This window comes from Rhea americana, unplaced genomic scaffold, assembly GCF_003343005.1.
Source record: "Rhea americana isolate MKP2758 unplaced genomic scaffold, rheAme1 scaffold_317, whole genome shotgun sequence".
Lineage (NCBI taxonomy): Eukaryota > Metazoa > Chordata > Aves > Rheiformes > Rheidae > Rhea > Rhea americana.
The window spans coordinates 318,275-332,155 of record NW_028186443.1 but is presented as its reverse complement, the minus strand read 5'-3'; the positions used below and the strand labels follow the sequence as shown (position 1 = coordinate 332,155).

Genomic DNA, 13,881 nt, shown 5'->3' with positions numbered 1-13,881 from the left:
GGAAGCAGAAGAGTCCTAGTAAAAATTAGTTCAAAACCTGCACTGTCTAGAAAGATCTACTTTCTTTCAGAGCCTTCTGTCCTCTCATTCCTGCTGCCAGGTTTTGGATTCTATCCATTGCTTTGCCTCTCCAGACATATGGAGAGGTCCACCTGGGTGGCTTGTGAAGTATGACAGTCTCAAATGTTATTTTGAGAATTTTTTTCCCCTGTTTTGATATAATCTCACGGAGAGTGGGAGAGGATGAGCTATCTTAAGCCAAGTTTTGGGCTGAGTAGGGTGAACATAACTATTTATGTCAGCTCCTGTGGCTCTTATTCTGCCAGAAATCCCCCAAAGGTCAGAGGGAGGTGGCCCTGCAGGAGAGGGAGACAGAAAATCTTGCGTGACCTGGAGTGCTGTAGCCGCATGCGATGGATCGCTTGTTCCTCCTCGTTCCTGGACCAAGCGGTGTCCGAGTGGCCCTGGCACTGGTGCGTGGAGGCTGGATGCACTCCATTTAGATCAGGTCATCTTCAGCGTGCCGTGAACGCGGGAGAGTGGCAGCTCCRGCCCCAAAAGGTGCGTGTTATAGGAGCTTGGAATAAAATAAAAATGCTGTCCTGTCCACAGATCCCCCCCTCCACCTTCTCTTTATTAAGGCTAAAAGACAGGGAGAGGAAATTATTCCCCGCCACTGCTTCAGGTGGGTTGCAATTATTGGCCAGAGGCCAAGGCAAGGTTAAATTTATGGCTTTGTCTTTTTGTGTTTGCAGTGGTTACATGCCCATATAACCTGTTGGGATTTGGCCACATTTGTATGCAAGGCTGGATGAACCAGCTTGCTCCACCAAGGAGGGTGGAGCCACCGTGTCTGTGAGCATCCCTTGGCACAAATAAAAAGGGCTACTTATGCTAAAAGACGAGTGATTCCTAACYGTTACATTAGAGAGGTTCTGCAAGAACCTTCTTGGAGTACAGCAGATTAACTTTCTTTTTTTATTATTATTTTTTTAAAGATTGGAAGCTAATGTATTTATGAGAATAACTTACATGCTGTGACRCAGCTGGTAGCATGGATTGTGTGCAGTGGTCCAAGAAATCTTTGTCTATTTCTACAATCTTAAATTAGCATTTATGAAATATGTAACAATGATATAMACCTGTGTCCATATATGTGTGTGTATATGTATAAACTGCAGTTCCTTTATCACCTCTACAAAGAATTGATTAGTTACGTTTTCTTTTTTAAAGAAGCTGATTTTTGGCATGCACAGTGCTAATAAATATTCATTAAAATTCTTCTATTCTAATTTTAGCCTAGAGTCTTCATTACAGGATGCACATGTAATTAAATAGCCTTTTTTAAGAGTTTGTGAACTGTCCTTTTCTTCCTCACCATTTAGAGCTGAAATGATCAAAGTAGTCTTTGGCTTTTTGTAATGAACTTATAAAATTATTACGCTGCCTCTCTAGCAGTATAAAACAACATTTAGTCTTAATGTTTTGTGATGGACCCAAATCTTGGTCCCTGGTCTCACGCATGTGTTTTAGTGTGGATGGGAGCGGTTTCTTTGTGTGGAAGTAGGTATTTCCACAACTTTCTTAGGATTGGGATCAAATTCCACGAGATGTAACTCAACTCAGTCAACAGCAGTTAGTACCAAAACGGAGCTTCAAAGCGTGTGAATACCTGTTTTGGAAAGAACCTGTCACTTGGTAAGCCATAATGGGAGGACGSTCCTGCTTTGGAGCTTCCTCGCAGCCGGGCGCGGGCGCAGCTGGCCCGGGCGCTGCTGTGTCCCCGACCCTGGCAGGGGCTGCGCGAGCAACTGTGGAGGAGCCTGAAGTATCGCGCGCTGCATGCGCRGATGTTTGACTTTCCCCTCTAAGGGTGTGCGGGTCTGGCGGGCGTGTTTGCACCGTGCGCCTCGGGTGCCGGATCGGAGCGGCCCCGGGGAGCRGGTGCGGCGAGCAGGGATCACCCGCACGCGTCGGGGCTCTGCACCGCGCCAGAGAAACGCTGCGCGTGCGCGCAAACTGCGTCTTTCAGAAAGACCGAAGCCTCGCAGAATCACCCCTGCAAAGGAGCTGGTGCCGCGGTGCTCCGGGAGCCCGGCCCGGCCCGGCCCGGCCCGCGGCGAGGGGCGCCGCAGCCCGGGCTCGCCTGCTCCGCCCCTTCGGCAGCCGCGCTCCGCTGGCGGCGGGGCAGCTGGAAGCAGCGAAACTCTGGGAAGGAGCTTGGGGAGCGGCTTGGCTAAGGGGAAGCGGCGGCTGCCGCGCGACCCAGCACCCGTTTCCAGCCCCCGGGTCCCCCCTGCGGGGATCCACCGGGTCCCCCCTGCGGGGATCCCCCGGCCCTCGTCCCCTCCAGGGATGCCCCGGGCTCCCGCTGCGCACTGCCCGCCCGCCCCGGGCACGGCGCACGGCACGAGGGAGCGGGCAGGCAGCGGTAGAGGAGGAAAAAAACAAAGCGACTCGTTTTCTTAAAAGCTCGGGTGAAAAGCGTTTATGAGCGCGGAGGCGCCACGCGGGCTGCCGCCCGGGGGGCGAGGGGCAGGACCCCCGCGCTGTCCCCGGCCGCGGGCTCGCGGCGCTGCCGGCGCCTCGGCTCCCGCCGCTCCAAAGCTCTCGTCCCTCATCCTGCCCTTGTTTCTCTCGATTCCTCGAACGCGGCCGAGCGCCCAGGGCCATCATCTCGGCACGTACTCTCTGGGCAGCCCTGTGAAGTTCCTCCTCCTCAGGGCCTCGTCCACGGTCAGGATGTATCTGTTGATCAGATCTTTCATCTCCTGGGTGAATGGCTCAAAATCCTTCTGCTTAGCGCCCGACCGCTTGAAATTCCCGTCCCTGTTGTTTTCCACGCAGAGCAGCCGGTCCTCCGTCACCGTCATGTTTAGAAACTCCACCATCTCCCTCAGCTTGGGGATGAGGCTCTGCTTCAGGTCCTCGTAGTGGATGACAAGTAGGCGCTTTCCGTACTTCAGCCAGTCCAGGACGTGGGACGCCCACCACGAGGCGTAGCTGTTCACAAAATCGGGCCATTCTAGCAGGAAAACAGGAACGTGGGACAGGTTAGTCATGCTGCATCTTAACAACACTTTCCCAGCGTTATCTTGGTGCAAGGTGGTAACACWCTCATGCTGGTCTGAGCAGTGCTTTGCCACTAACTTCAGGCAAATTGTTTCACCTCTGTGGTTTTCATACCTTTTAGTTCCCATTTCCAACTTAGTCTGAGAAAACAGGCAGKGCTGTTATTTGCTATGCACGTGCAGGTATGCAGCATCTGGCATGCTACCCGGCTCTTGGCTGGGGCCACGGGTGCTCCTGACTTTCAATCTGTAGCACAGCACATCTGCACGCTTACCGCCCTGCTTTGGGGGAGGTTAGGTAGGGAAATAGGATTAACAAGGAAGGTTCTTCTGTTCCTGGCACGTGAGAGGGATTTAGGGTCACCTGCCGGATCACCGGCACATAATTTACAGAATCATTTTCCTGCCTTTGCCTTGGGCATTAGTGACACCTCGGTGTCTTCCATTTGCTGCTTCTGACCCTCAGTTTAATTTTCTGAGGGTTGAGATGGTCCCAGCTGAAGATCTGGGCTGCACTGGGCACTTACAGGTGAAACACCAATTTGCAGTTTACAGTACAAGGAAGCTTTTCCCTCTAGGCTTTTTCTCTTCTGAGGAGGATGTTTTGTTTGGTTTAATGAACAGATCTTGGGTTGTGGGTGTTGAAAGGTGATGTATGAACTTGGGAAAGGAATATGCTGTCACAGAAGACCTCCCTCCCCACCAAGCCTGTGTGGTCTGTCGAGCCCAGCTATAGCGATGCACAAGAAGTGCGTGCTGAACTCCTTCACCACTGCACAGTCCAAATGCAGCAGTGTATTAAATAAGGAAATTACTGTCGTGCTATTCAGCTTGCCAGTCAAATGCATTAAAAAAAAGAAAAAAAAAAAAGTGTGGTTACCATATCTTGAAGTCTTTTCAAATGCTCAGGGAGCACTGACTGTAAAGTCCTCTTATCACTACTATCTTTTGTTGTTATTATTTATCTCCAGTACAGTAGCACCTTTGTAGTGCCAAGAAAGTAGATCTCAAAATCTGTTTGGAAGTCATGCTAGATACCGCTGGGTCTGTGCCGGCTCGGCGCCTTACCTTGGCTCTTCCAGTTCCTGTCCGTCGCGTACCCCAGGTGCCCGGCGTATTTCCTGTTGAACTCRGCCATCAGCGACTTGTATGGGTTCCTTATCAGCAGGATCGCAGAGTCRAACATCTCGATCTCTGTCTTGCCACTTTCATGCGTTTTCACACAGATAGTCCTTCTACTTCTCCAGTGGTCTTTTTCCCCTTTAAAACCTGTTTTATAAGGACAGGATCGTTGGATTTTTCACTTGTATTGATGCCAATACGTAAAACAGTATATGTTGTGAGAGCACCAAATCTGTCATCTAGGACCTGGGGCTAGARCTGGCTTTTATTCTTGGCCTCGCCTCTGACCACCTACAAGGCATATTCATTTTATTTGGTTTGGGATCATCTTTTTGTGTGTTCCTCTTTGCCTGCCATAACGAGTACCTTGCCTCTGGCTGAAGCCCGCAGCTAGCTRTGATTTGAGTGGGGATGCAGGGTTTCCTCGTAGATTGAGGAGCTCTTGAGCAGCAAGCTGTGAAAGAGCTCTGCCATTCACACGGTCGGTGCTTGGTGCTTGCTAAATGYCATGCCCTCTGAGGGATGCTGGCCTCTCTGAGTAAGTGGTAGCACTTAAACCTATCCCTGATCTTCCATGTGCTACTGAAAAGTCTTGCACCCGGGGTTCAGCCAGCTTTCTCTTTTAGGCCACTCGCTTAGGTGGGGAGCTGCACAAATGCCCCTCTGCAGCGAGACCAATGCAAGTGGTTTTCGGATCTTGCAAAGCGCATGTCTGGCTCTTGTGGAGGTATCTGCCTGTCAGGCTTAGTGTATTATTCAAGCAGCSTCTGCTGTCTTCACCATGTGAGCCCACTTGTTCCAAACACATGTTTAAATTTAATCGGATGTGATGATAGTGACAGCCTTTTTCATTCCACATAGAAGAATGTCAGAGCAAGTAAATAGTCGGGTCTCAAAACACGTTTTCCCATCTCTCTGGGAACGGTACCTTTGTTGTACAGGGTTCCATCGAAGTAATAGCTGCCCGTGTAGTATCCTGTGGCATGTTCTATTAAATGCCGAGCCCATGTATTCCCAGCCCCGGGAAAACTAGACAAGGCAACGAACACTTTGGATTTCGTGGTCAGGAACTTCCTATCTGTGCAGCGGGTGTCTGCAGAGCACAGAAGAGATTTCATTGTTAGCATGGTGGCTTTTTAATAATTCTACTGACAGCTCTTGATTAAAGGATTTATTACTTCTTTTTATCAATACAAGGTATCAATTTGAGTCTAGTGGCGAGTCAGCTACTTCCCAAAATTAATTCAGCCATAAAAGGCCAAAGAGATTACCCTCCTTGGAGGCTTTCACAGGTTTTGTGTGAGGACATGCTTTGTTGTTAGAACTGCAGCAAACTATTGTAGGTGCCAGCAAGCTCTGAYAAAAAGCCCTCGAAGCCTGTTTGTTGCCTGCTATTTGCCTGGCAGGCCGACTCTTCAGTGAAAGCCTGAATGCGCATTAAACCTGTAAATTGCGAGTTTTATAGCGCAGGAGAAACCCCTCCTCCTCCTGAAACGAGTTCGAGTTCAGTTAAACCTCTTAAGCTGTGGTTTTTCTCAAAGGGGCCTAAGGCAGTTAAATCCCAGATCACATTAATCTTCAGTGGGGGCTAGACACCTGATTTCCCTGCATGCTTTTGAAAATCCTACCCTTATTTCTCTGGGGGGTCGTGAAAAGCAAACGCATAAGAAATAGTGAGAGAGCTTTGTGCCGGCGCGGTGCCAGCGGAGCTGGTGGGACGAGCGGCCGACGATCGGGGCCGGAGCACGGGGATCCCTATTCCCGACGGCCGCGAGATGCTGCGTGGCTCTGGGTATGCCTTTTCTCCATCTGCAAAATAATTAACTTTCCCTACCGGGGGGCTGCGCTGCTTAACGAAAGGATGTTTGGAAAAACACCAGGACGAACACAGGTTTAGGAGCGACTGCCGCTGGGCACCGTGCGCGCCCGCGGGGCTCGGCCGTACCTTGCACCGGCGTCTGGTAGACCAGGCAGTGGCTGCTGGCGCTGTGCAGCCGGCGGCAGCGCGGCCCCGCGGCCCCGTCGTGCAGCGTGAAGCGCCTCGTGGGGTAGCCGCAGTAGCACTCCGTCCCTCGGACGACTGCCAGGGGAAACTCCTGCGGACGGAGGAGGGGGTCAGGACGCGAGTGCCGCCGCGGCCGCCTCCTGCTCAGAGGAAAACTGATCTTYGCAAGGCCGCCGCCGCGATCAACGCCGTGCTCGGCGCTTCCTCGTAAAGCTCGTGTTCCGTGTCCTGCTACTGACTTTCATGTGGCAATATTTTAAAAAGATCTTTAGRCAACAAGCTTGTCAAGCTTAACAACTCAGAATACTCTTTTCTCTATAAAAAGTAAGTTGACGATACTCCTGCAGCGCATAGCACGTAACTTCACCCTACGTCTTCAGTGTAGGAATAGTTCTTATTGACCCCCMAAACCAGCATCTTGAACCAGGCAGTCTCTTTTAAGGCAGTCTCTTTTAAGCCTCTGTCTTTAGACTGCCAAGTTGAGGACTCAGCTGCTAAAAGGTCTGACTCGTTCATTTGGCTTCACCAGAATTTGTGAAGGAAACCTGCTCTTAAACTTAAAACATTAGGAGGAAAATAGGAATTTAGTCCCACTAACTGCTGCATCTCTTTAAGAAAAGGTCAAGCCCTAAAAAAACATACTTATGATAGTATGACTTGTTCACACATTGGGAAAAGCRAACGTGAGCATTACTGCATGTCTTTTTGGAAAGAGCATTTAAGAACAGGGTAACAAGTAATTTTTACAGCCTCTACTCGGAGGGACTGCACTGACGCACGTATGGGCCTGTGCGGGGAAGCAGTGGTGCCCTGAAACCATGCCCACGAACCATGAAAACTTCTGGCTGTAAGAGATTTTTCAGTGCATCTGAGATGTTGCTAAACTTTTGGTATACCCATCTGGCTTGGCACGCGGAACAGGCTGCAAAGCAATATTGCTGCTGCACCATGAAATAAAGCGGTGCAGCAGGATCAGGGCCAGCAGCAGGCTGTAAGATAGGAAGGAGAAAAGAGGTCTTTGTCCTCAAAGAAACCCTCTCTGTGGTATGTGGAAGAAACAAATAAATGGTCTCTGGTACAGAAGGATTAGTAATAGGGAATAAATCCATGAAGGTCAATTTAGCACTGTATGAGGAAACTTGAGGTCCTGCACATATGAATCTTGATTTCTCTTCACCTAGGCATGCAGCCACCTGCCCAGATTATGCTAGTGATGATAACGCAAAGAAATTTTAGAAGGAGATGTGTGCTAATTATTTGCTGAAGAAATATGCAATTGCTTGTGTGCTTAATAGGAAAACCACACTTACTACTTGGCTAAAACTGGCCCTAAAATTCAGTCTTCCTCCTCGTACCGGGAGGACTGGGTTTGCTTTTTCTTGGGTTTCCAAGGCGTCCCTGATGACTAGCTCRGAAGTGTGTGCGCATTGGCATGCAGGGACAGGCTCAACTGCAACGACAAAATGGCTGAAGGAAGCTCAGGGGGTTATTCGAGCACAGAGCATCGAATTCTGCCTATTCCATATCAACACTTTTTGCCTTTTAAAAATCTTCTGGAGTCTAGAACTGCRTGACAGAACTGCTGAGCAGCTTATCTCTCGCTCGTCCCCACGTGCTTATCCTCTGATAAGGAGTCAAATACAACACGTGTGCCATCTGTGCCCAAACAGCCCGCGTTTGCTTAGTGAATGAGATATGACATTGTCAGAAACTATTTACGGATTTGATCCAAGGGCAAAATATTTCTGTTTCTGCCTGCAAATAGAAGTTTTCCCCTTACAATGAAGCAATTTTTTTTTTTTCAGTTGAGAAACTAATAAATGACCTGGCCCTCAAGCATAGCCTAGAATAAAAATGTACCAATTTTGTGCTACTTGGCATCTGTAAAGTGTTTAATTATTTTGGAAGGTTGGATATTTTATGAGGAGACCCAGGCAGAGGTATGGAGAAATATTTGCTTATTTGTACAATCACTTCCATGAAGGCAAAATCAGCATTAGAAGGTATAATAGTGCGTTACAACCAYTCTGCATCACTACATGTGGCTAGGTTTGGTTCAGAGGAATAGAGATTTAGGGTCAGCATTTGACACTTCTGCAAGGCAGGGGAGTCAGACTGACTCCCTCTTTTATGCAGCTTTCCCAGTAGTCAGATGATGATTTGAGAGCTATCTTCTGTTGTTTATCCAATTTGTGTGTGGGGGGGTGGTATTTCCGTGCCTTTCTCAACCTTTCCAACCGTGCTTTGGTTTTGGCTATCAGATGGTAGAATTAACCTGTATCTGAATACTATGCCTGCTATCTTCACTAGCCGGTATGTTGGACTTCTTCCTCCACTATGTTTCTTTAATAAGCACCTAATTTGAAAGTGTTCTAATTCTAGTGGTGCACTGCGTATGAAACCTCTAGTAAAGAATTCTTGTGGAATGGGGAAAAATCCATGGATATATGCTACGCAAATCCTTGATCTAAATTAACCTTCAGGAAGAATCAACAAAAAGGACTTAAAAAGGGGGGGGAGGGGAAGAGCTGACATCTGGTTGCAGCTCCTGAGGGGCAAGGGATGTCTTTACAAACAAATTAATCAAGAGAGCATGCCCATATTTGCCTCTATGTTGCTTATCTGCGATGCTAAAGAGACTGGCTACATTACAGATGCTGGGAGATGTTTCTTTTACTACTTGAGGATGGCATCCCAAATAGCTGGCAGGGCTAGTGCAATCTCATACCTGATGTGATCTTCAACATTTCTTTGTGGCTACCTCTGTGCGTTTATGCTCTCTAATGTAGATTTAACGTAGGTAACGTGACCCTAACACAGAGAACTGAGATGCTGGCAGAACTTATTTCCAGTAAACTAGAGGACAGACTCTGCTCACTCCCTCTCCTGTTTTTGGATTGTTAGTTTTCCCCCAAATGTCCAAAAATCATTGTGATGGACAGGGACAAATAATGCTCTTACCCCCATTTCAGCATACGTTTCCTCTATCAACGTAAAATGATACTACTTTGCTCAGGCCTGAAGAATATTTAGTCACTAATTTAGATTTAGCATACACAGTGAGTGCCTTTTTCATGTCAAATCCTTGCACACTTGCCAACTGCAAAGAGAAACCAAGATAACAAGAATTGCCTCTCTAACTTCTCCCTTCCCTATTCCTTCAGTGCCACTGACTTTGATTTTGATTTAAAAATTGCCATCATATTAAAGGAAAAAGATCTCGCCTTCAACTGCTTGAACTGTTTTGTTTCATCAAGTATATTAAACTGTCAGATCTCATTTTACATTTGCAAAATGACTGGAGAAATTCAGATAATAATGCTGCTTTATTTACAACATTAAGGTTTCAGCAACATGACTTGATCCTGAAAATGCAGAGTATTTTTCARTTCTGTAGAGGATGTCTAAGAGTTTATTTCCATAAAAATTAAATATAAATGTGCTTTCTTTTCTGGCTTCAACGTGTGTTTGGAGATAGGAGAGAAAAGGGAGCTGGCTTCATGAATGAAACGTTTTCAGTGAGTATGCTCTGATCACTGAAAAAGCACAACGATAGTTCTGGGAAATGCACCAGGATCCCAAGCATCAGTGCAAAGCACTATAATCAGACGACTGATTATTCAGATTGTGTGCCTACCTGATGCAGCACACAAAGTGATTGCAAAATAATATATTCAACCCTGTCTTCCCATCCATATTTAATCAAGAACTACAATCCATCCACTTTCTTTCACCTCCTGTATTTATGTAAGTCCCAAATGATGGTTACTGCTTTAAGCCACCACATAATTTTTAAGTGCAGGAGTAGCCCATCTCAAGTTCAGCACACATAAGTCTGCACTTCAGTTAAACATGACAGTTCAAGTGCTGTAAGGAAATCAATCATTTTCCAATAGCAACACAGATGATGTGATGATTCAATCAGTTTTTATTAGATTAATCTATTGGGAATTCATAAGTTGAATATAAAAACATGCTCTGCTCTCATTACTCTGTTAAATTCTTTCCCTACTTCCTTTGTTAACTGTCTGTCTAAGATAAAGCTAAAATTTTTTTCTCAGTGCCAAAAGAATAAGACAGTAGGGGACTAACCATGAAAGGAAGTATCTTTCTCAAGTGAAAATGATGTGTTTGGTTCATTTAAAAATGGCTATGGTCACTCTGCAAGAAACCCAGATGTCATTCATCAAGTTTCCATTAGCACAGATGTCCTAAGAGCAAAGAATAAATACCATAAAGTCAATCACCCCTTGAATAAAAATGCTGGCTTGTTCTGTGTTGCTGTCTGTTAAGGCAAGGGGGGCAATTCTTTGATGCACCTGCTACGACCCTGATCCTGAATTTAATCCTCTTTCACTGCTAGAATAAAGTCAGTTGGCCTGTGCTTATTTGCACCAGGTGAGGATCTGGCCATATTTCATTGTGTCAAAATAAATTCTACCTGAAGCCCTTGGAAACTCTCTCAATTTTTTCCAATAGGATTTGGATCAAAGTCTTAGCAGTCTTTTGTTAATGAGTAAATGACAGAACGTAGCAGCATCCAGCATCCAAAATGACAGGTCTACTTCTGAAGTTGATAGTTTGGCATGTTCTTAAATAAACACCTTAGAGTTAGTCATGTTCAAGCTTGCAAACTTGCTGAGGTATTTTTTAAATGGATTGAAATGTTGGGGTTCTCTGTTCAAGATTTAGTGTTGTTTCAGGTTTTAGTCTTATATACTACATAGTATAGCCGACTAGGAAAAGGGCTTTCTTTTCTTTTCTTTTTTTTTTTTTTTTTTTTAACATAATTCAAATGGTGAAGGCTCATCTGGTATTCAGGCTGGCTTATAAAAGAGCATATATGAAAATTATGGCTTCCGGCCAAGGGACCTGGCAGAGAAACACTTTCATACCTTTACGTTATGGGGTGATAATGGGTTACTATTAAGCCATGTCATCACTGTGTTAATTAAGAAAGAAATTGATAATTGTATGTAGAAGGTTTCATCTATAGTTGTTRCCTCAAATTTATTCTTGTAATTCTTCCACGCTACCTCTGCAGATGCATAAAGCAATTTGCAAGGCTAACAAATAAATGTGCTGTGTCTCAAACTGCTCTTTGGGACTTAGAAGAAAAACAAAAGATTTATTTTTGTGTTTAGGTATCCAACTAGTCCCATTAACAAGCCCGCTAGCTTATCTAGAATGCATAAAGTTGGTGGGATAATTCTTTTACTCATAATAGGCTGTACTAAAATGACAAGGCTCTCTTGATTTCAGGAGAACTAAGGTTCATATCGGCTAGGAAGCTAGGCATCTCCTTTTGCAAGGAAAAGAATCGAGGTCAGGACAAATGTTTGTAACATACTAGAACAAGTCTTAATATTGCATAGAGTTAAAGCTTAGATTGATTGATTGTGTTTCAGCCCCAGTTCACTGGAGTTGCTGGTAGTTTGTGTACATTGTAGTTCGTTCTCTGTTTTGGGTTTCATCCTTACTTATTGTAGCATAAATCACTGAGATGAACGGAGTTGCTTTTTATGAGATGTGATTTGAATGAGACTGAAACCAGGCAGTTTGATCTTAATAGATTTTTTTCTATTTCAACCTGATTATTTGTAGAAAGCACATACTGAAAACAAACTATGAAATAAAAATACGGTCTTTTCTCCAAAGTACTTGCAATCTAAGTTGCACAGATTTCATTGAAAAATTCTAACACAGATTTCACAAGTTTTTCCTTCCTGCATCTTTCATCCATAGCTAATAACATTAAGCCTCTATGTCTGTGCCAACTGAGGCATGCAGAAAATCACACTGCTACCACAGCAACATTGCAGAAAATGGAAAGGCCAGCTTGRAAAAGGTGATATTGTAAGAAAGGGTGTAATTCTGGTATTTATGATGTTGTGTAGCATTTTGCTTGCAGACAGAAAGTGGTATTACCAAGTACAAGAATTTAATACTGCAATATTCCAAGTGGTGTGTAATAGCTGGAATGGTGGATATGTAATTGCTGCTTTTCAATGGAGGAAGATCTTGCCAGCCTTTCTGCAGGCAAATATTCTTTAATAGTCATTTTCCAAAGGGGGAGAATGGTGCCTAGCAGAGCTAAAAGGAGAGAAAAAAAGGTAAACAGTTGTAAACCTGCATAGTTTTGGAGAAAGAAAAGGTTTGGTACCTTTTCTTCAGCTTCCTTTAGAAGTTAATCAGGGCAGTTAGACTCTGGTGCATGAAGGGCAGACCACATCTCTACRGAGACTACCAAAGCAGGAAGGCAGATGGGACTCTCTGAGTGGATGTACAGGGGGTCGAGGTATTTCCACCCCTATGGGGTAGTGTGTGCCTTCAGACACAGGTCTGGGCATGGTCCCTGCTAGTAGCAGACGATGCTCTGCACTAGGACCTAACCCATGAGTTATAGATCTTTCCCCGATTTTCTGAGGTCCTGCTTTTACTGTACGTTCTTATGCATGGAGGATGTGAGTATATGTGTATACATGTCTGTAATGTACTATGTACCAGGTGGTACATAAGTAAAATGCAGACAGGGTAGCTCACTGCACAGAGTTAATCCATGACGCGTTCTCCAAACACGCTTCTGATGAGCTAGTATAAAGGATGTGTTGGCTGGGAAAGGCCTTCCACCTGGCGTCACAGAACTACTGTAATTACTCTATCTACTAATTAAGAAGATTTGTTGTTCATGCCTTAATAGTTTTAATCAATTTTGTGATGCTAGAAGACAGAGTAATTGAATGTTTGGCTAGTGCCTGAGACTGAGTGTGGCTGCAGGCTGAACCTAACCAAAGTGAATCTTCTTCTGTACCCCCCCCCCCAAAAAAAAAAAAAAAAAGGTCCCATCAGAATAGGGAGGGAAGAGAATCACGCTACAGCAACAGCCACTGAAGTAGACTGTGCATAGGGTCAAATATTCCCTTCTGTTAGGCTGAGTCCATCAGGATCAAACTCTCTTTGAGTTCTTACATCCACGGTCTAACTCTGTGATAGATGGAGAGGACAGAAGAAAAAGTGATGCTTTAGAGCAAGAGCCTGCAGAAGGACTGTGGACATTAGCCTGCCTGTTCTCGCCTTTGGCTCAAAAGCCAATAAACACACACGAGCTTATTAACTGCTTTCTTGTGGTCTTGTATACTGGCATCAAGGAATTTTAAAATGATTCCATTAAAATTCCCCTCCTGGATTGGGTTACAGGGAAGGCAGAATAAATTCTCCTAGTGTGAGAGASACACATTTGTGTAGAAGTACCAGGAAAGCTCACCTGCTCTATGTATGGTTATTTTTTTCTCTTGCAGCTACTTTTTAATTAGTTACATACTCCTAGTCCACTTAGCCGGTACACGTGTCCCCGTCAGGTGAATGGAAATAGCTCCTCTGAGGGTGCTGCAGCCATGTTTAATGCAGCAAATGCAAATACGTGCCAAACCATGCCCTGATCGGTAKGGGAACAAAGTTGGATCTTTGATCAGCATTCTTGCTTGCAACACCTGAGATCTGATTTTTCTAAGGCCTTTATTTCCATACCATGGCTATCATTACAAGTGGAGTACAAAGTGTTGTGGTGTGATCGTTCTGCTGCTTGCAGTAGTGCTTATCTCTTTCGCGTGCATTTATAGAGAGGCAACGGGGAGGCCCCGGTTCTTAGTGGATCAGCGCTTATGCCAGCGTGGCCAGCCAGGG

The 13,881-nt window shown here is 45.5% G+C and overlaps 1 protein-coding gene across 2 annotated transcripts in view; it reads right to left on the bottom strand.

The window, feature by feature from the left end:
* Positions 1-2,473: 2,473 nt before the first annotated feature.
* The window catches only part of WSCD1 (WSC domain sialate O sulfotransferase 1), a 30,455-nt gene continuing 19,047 nt past the window's right edge, over positions 2,474-13,881 (bottom strand). For both annotated transcript variants that reach the window (XM_085310318.1, XM_085310316.1), the window contains exons 6-9: positions 6,139-6,289; positions 5,122-5,286; positions 4,140-4,340; positions 2,474-3,025 (exon numbers count right to left, since the gene is read on the bottom strand). In XM_085310318.1, coding sequence (XP_085166444.1) covers positions 2,673-3,025; positions 4,140-4,340; positions 5,122-5,286; positions 6,139-6,289 — 870 coding nt within the window. In that variant the 3' untranslated portion in view covers positions 2,474-2,672. The remainder of the gene's footprint in view (positions 3,026-4,139; positions 4,341-5,121; positions 5,287-6,138; positions 6,290-13,881) is intronic.